This window comes from Stereum hirsutum (assembly GCF_000264905.1).
Source record: "Stereum hirsutum FP-91666 SS1 unplaced genomic scaffold STEHIscaffold_127, whole genome shotgun sequence".
NCBI lineage: Eukaryota > Fungi > Basidiomycota > Agaricomycetes > Russulales > Stereaceae > Stereum > Stereum hirsutum.
Window position 1 is genome coordinate 189 of NW_006763257.1, and position 2,209 is coordinate 2,397.

At 53.3% G+C, this 2,209-nt stretch overlaps 1 protein-coding gene across 1 annotated transcript; it reads left to right on the forward strand.

Annotated features, from left to right (window-relative positions):
- Nucleotides 1–1,184: 1,184 nt before the first annotated feature.
- STEHIDRAFT_164164 (uncharacterized protein) lies at nucleotides 1,185–2,111 on the forward strand (the record flags this gene model as incomplete). Its single annotated transcript, XM_007311885.1, has 3 exons — nucleotides 1,185–1,191; nucleotides 1,269–1,276; nucleotides 1,554–2,111. 3 exons carry the CDS (start codon nucleotides 1,185–1,187, stop codon nucleotides 2,109–2,111), a joined length of 573 nt encoding a protein of 190 aa, XP_007311947.1.
- Between the last annotated feature and the right edge of the window lie 98 nt (nucleotides 2,112–2,209).

The window sequence follows — 2,209 nt, forward strand, 5'->3', positions numbered from 1 at the left end:
CAAAATACGCGTTAAGTACCTCGAGATCTGTACAGAGCTGGCCGCTAGATGGACGAGGATGTAGGATTAGTTCAAGTGAATAAGCAATGAGGGAGGGCCGTAGGAGAGGGTGGAAGTGCGAAGGATCCAGAAAACAAAGACGCACACGCATTGAAAAGCCGCATATTGTACTCTCGGATATCGGTCGCTGAATAGCGGGGGGATCAAGCTAGAGAAAACCAAAAAAGAGCAAGGTCAGCATTTCATCCGAGTGGCGTCTCACGCGTAGTGCCAAGCCAAACTCCTCCCGCTACACTCTCGCCCGTCTTCTACGTCCGTAGCACTCGGTGAACAGCGCCCGTCACTGTAGCTCCCTCTCGTCAAGCCGCTGCCCCTTTCTCCAATGAAAGATCTGTCCTCGAATACAATATCGAGGCACCCACGCCTCGTAAAACTCGACCACTCGACGTCCCCCGCATCCCTTCTCAGATGACCTAACAGCACAACCAACCGTCCACGATGAAAGACAAGAACTTGATGCCCAAGAGAGAGAAGAAAGGAGTGAAAGGAAAGAACGTACCCAACGACCTTCCCCAGTTCATTCTACTGTACCTCCCAGAAGTTAGACGACCGCTTACGTAACGTGGGAACTCCCGTGAGGAGGCGACGGACCCTTGGGACAGCGGGACACAGGCGACGGCCAGTCACCTTGCCTCCGAGGGAGAGTGACCCGGCCCTGTACAAATGGTCAGTACTTCGAACCTTTCTCGATTTCACGTCCATCTGCAGTGGTACTTGCAGTTCTGTATCTAAACACTAATTAAAACAAATTTATATTATTTGTTGAAGAAAATACGAGAAAATACGAATATATTACCCTAGGCGACAAGAACCTCGGGACACCGGGACAAGCGCCCAAATAGGCAACGCGACAGGCCCCTCGGGACACCGGACATCGCCTAACGTCTGGGAGGTACAGTACATCGCTTTACTCGTGCCTTCGCCTATCACCCGAATCGAATCCAACGTCCAGCACCATCGCGCCATCGCGCCGATACACACGATCACGAATGCCAGCCAGAAAGGGGAGAGAACGAATAAAAAGACGAAATAGATCAGCTGATGGACACAATGATAATAACGAAAACAAAAAACAAAAAGACCAAGGGGAACGAAGACGACGAAGGTCAAAACAACGTACCAACATGCCCGGTATCAACTGAAACGCAGCGGGCAGCACCGCTTTCCCGCCGACGGCACACGCGAGCCTATCGAGCGATTATTTGTAGATGTGGGGGTAAGTATCGTCTGTCAGGTCGTCGAAGGGCTAGATTGTTTTCGGGATTTGGTCGATACGTGCGAGTTTGTTGATTTAGTCAGTGATTTGGGCAATCGTCTAGGTGGTGAGTGGAGATTTCTTCCGAGAGAGGAGGGGAATAGGCAGGTTATTGGATGGAGGGAAGGAGGTAATATCGGGGAGTGTAAAAAAACGAAACCAGTTAGCTTCTGATCAATGCACGCGAACGATAGAGAGATAAAAGGACAGGCTAATTGACGATGCAATACGCCCCAAGCGCCACAACGACTTCTACATCCGCCCGGGCATACGACGCCCCCATCGCAATGCACCAGACCTCCTTCTCCCCACGTCCACCAAACCGGGGAATATCGAACCGCTCGAACCATATCGAGATCCACCAACGAACCAAAAACTCACATCAGCATCTAGCGCTCCACTCCTCCTCCCTCACATCAAACCCCTCCATCCCGCCCAAACACCCCTCACCAAAAACTGGACCCATCCCTCCGTCCTCCTCACCATCCCCGGTTTCGCCTCGCTCAAGCTGATCATGAACTCCAGCGCGGCCTTTCTCACCTCTTCCGCTTCAAGGTCCTGTCGTCTTGCGGGTCGTCTTCCGTGCCGGAGGAGTGGGAGTCAGGAGAGAGATGTGAGATGGAAGGGGGAGGGTGGGAATGTGAATCCGCCGGAGGAAGGGCCGGAGGAAGAGGGCGACGTTGGGTATGGGACCGTGGCCTGCGCTGGGAAGGATGAGACTGGGGAGCTAGCAAAGGAGGGGGGGAGGGAGATGGGGGGCGAAGAGGGAGGGAGAGGAAGTGGCGAGTGGGGTTAGGGTGTTCAGGACGCTGTTGTTGCGGTGGCGTTGGAGAATATGTTTGAAAACGTCAGTGAGATGAGAGTCAGTGGAGTGTGTGAGAGACGTACCGAGGG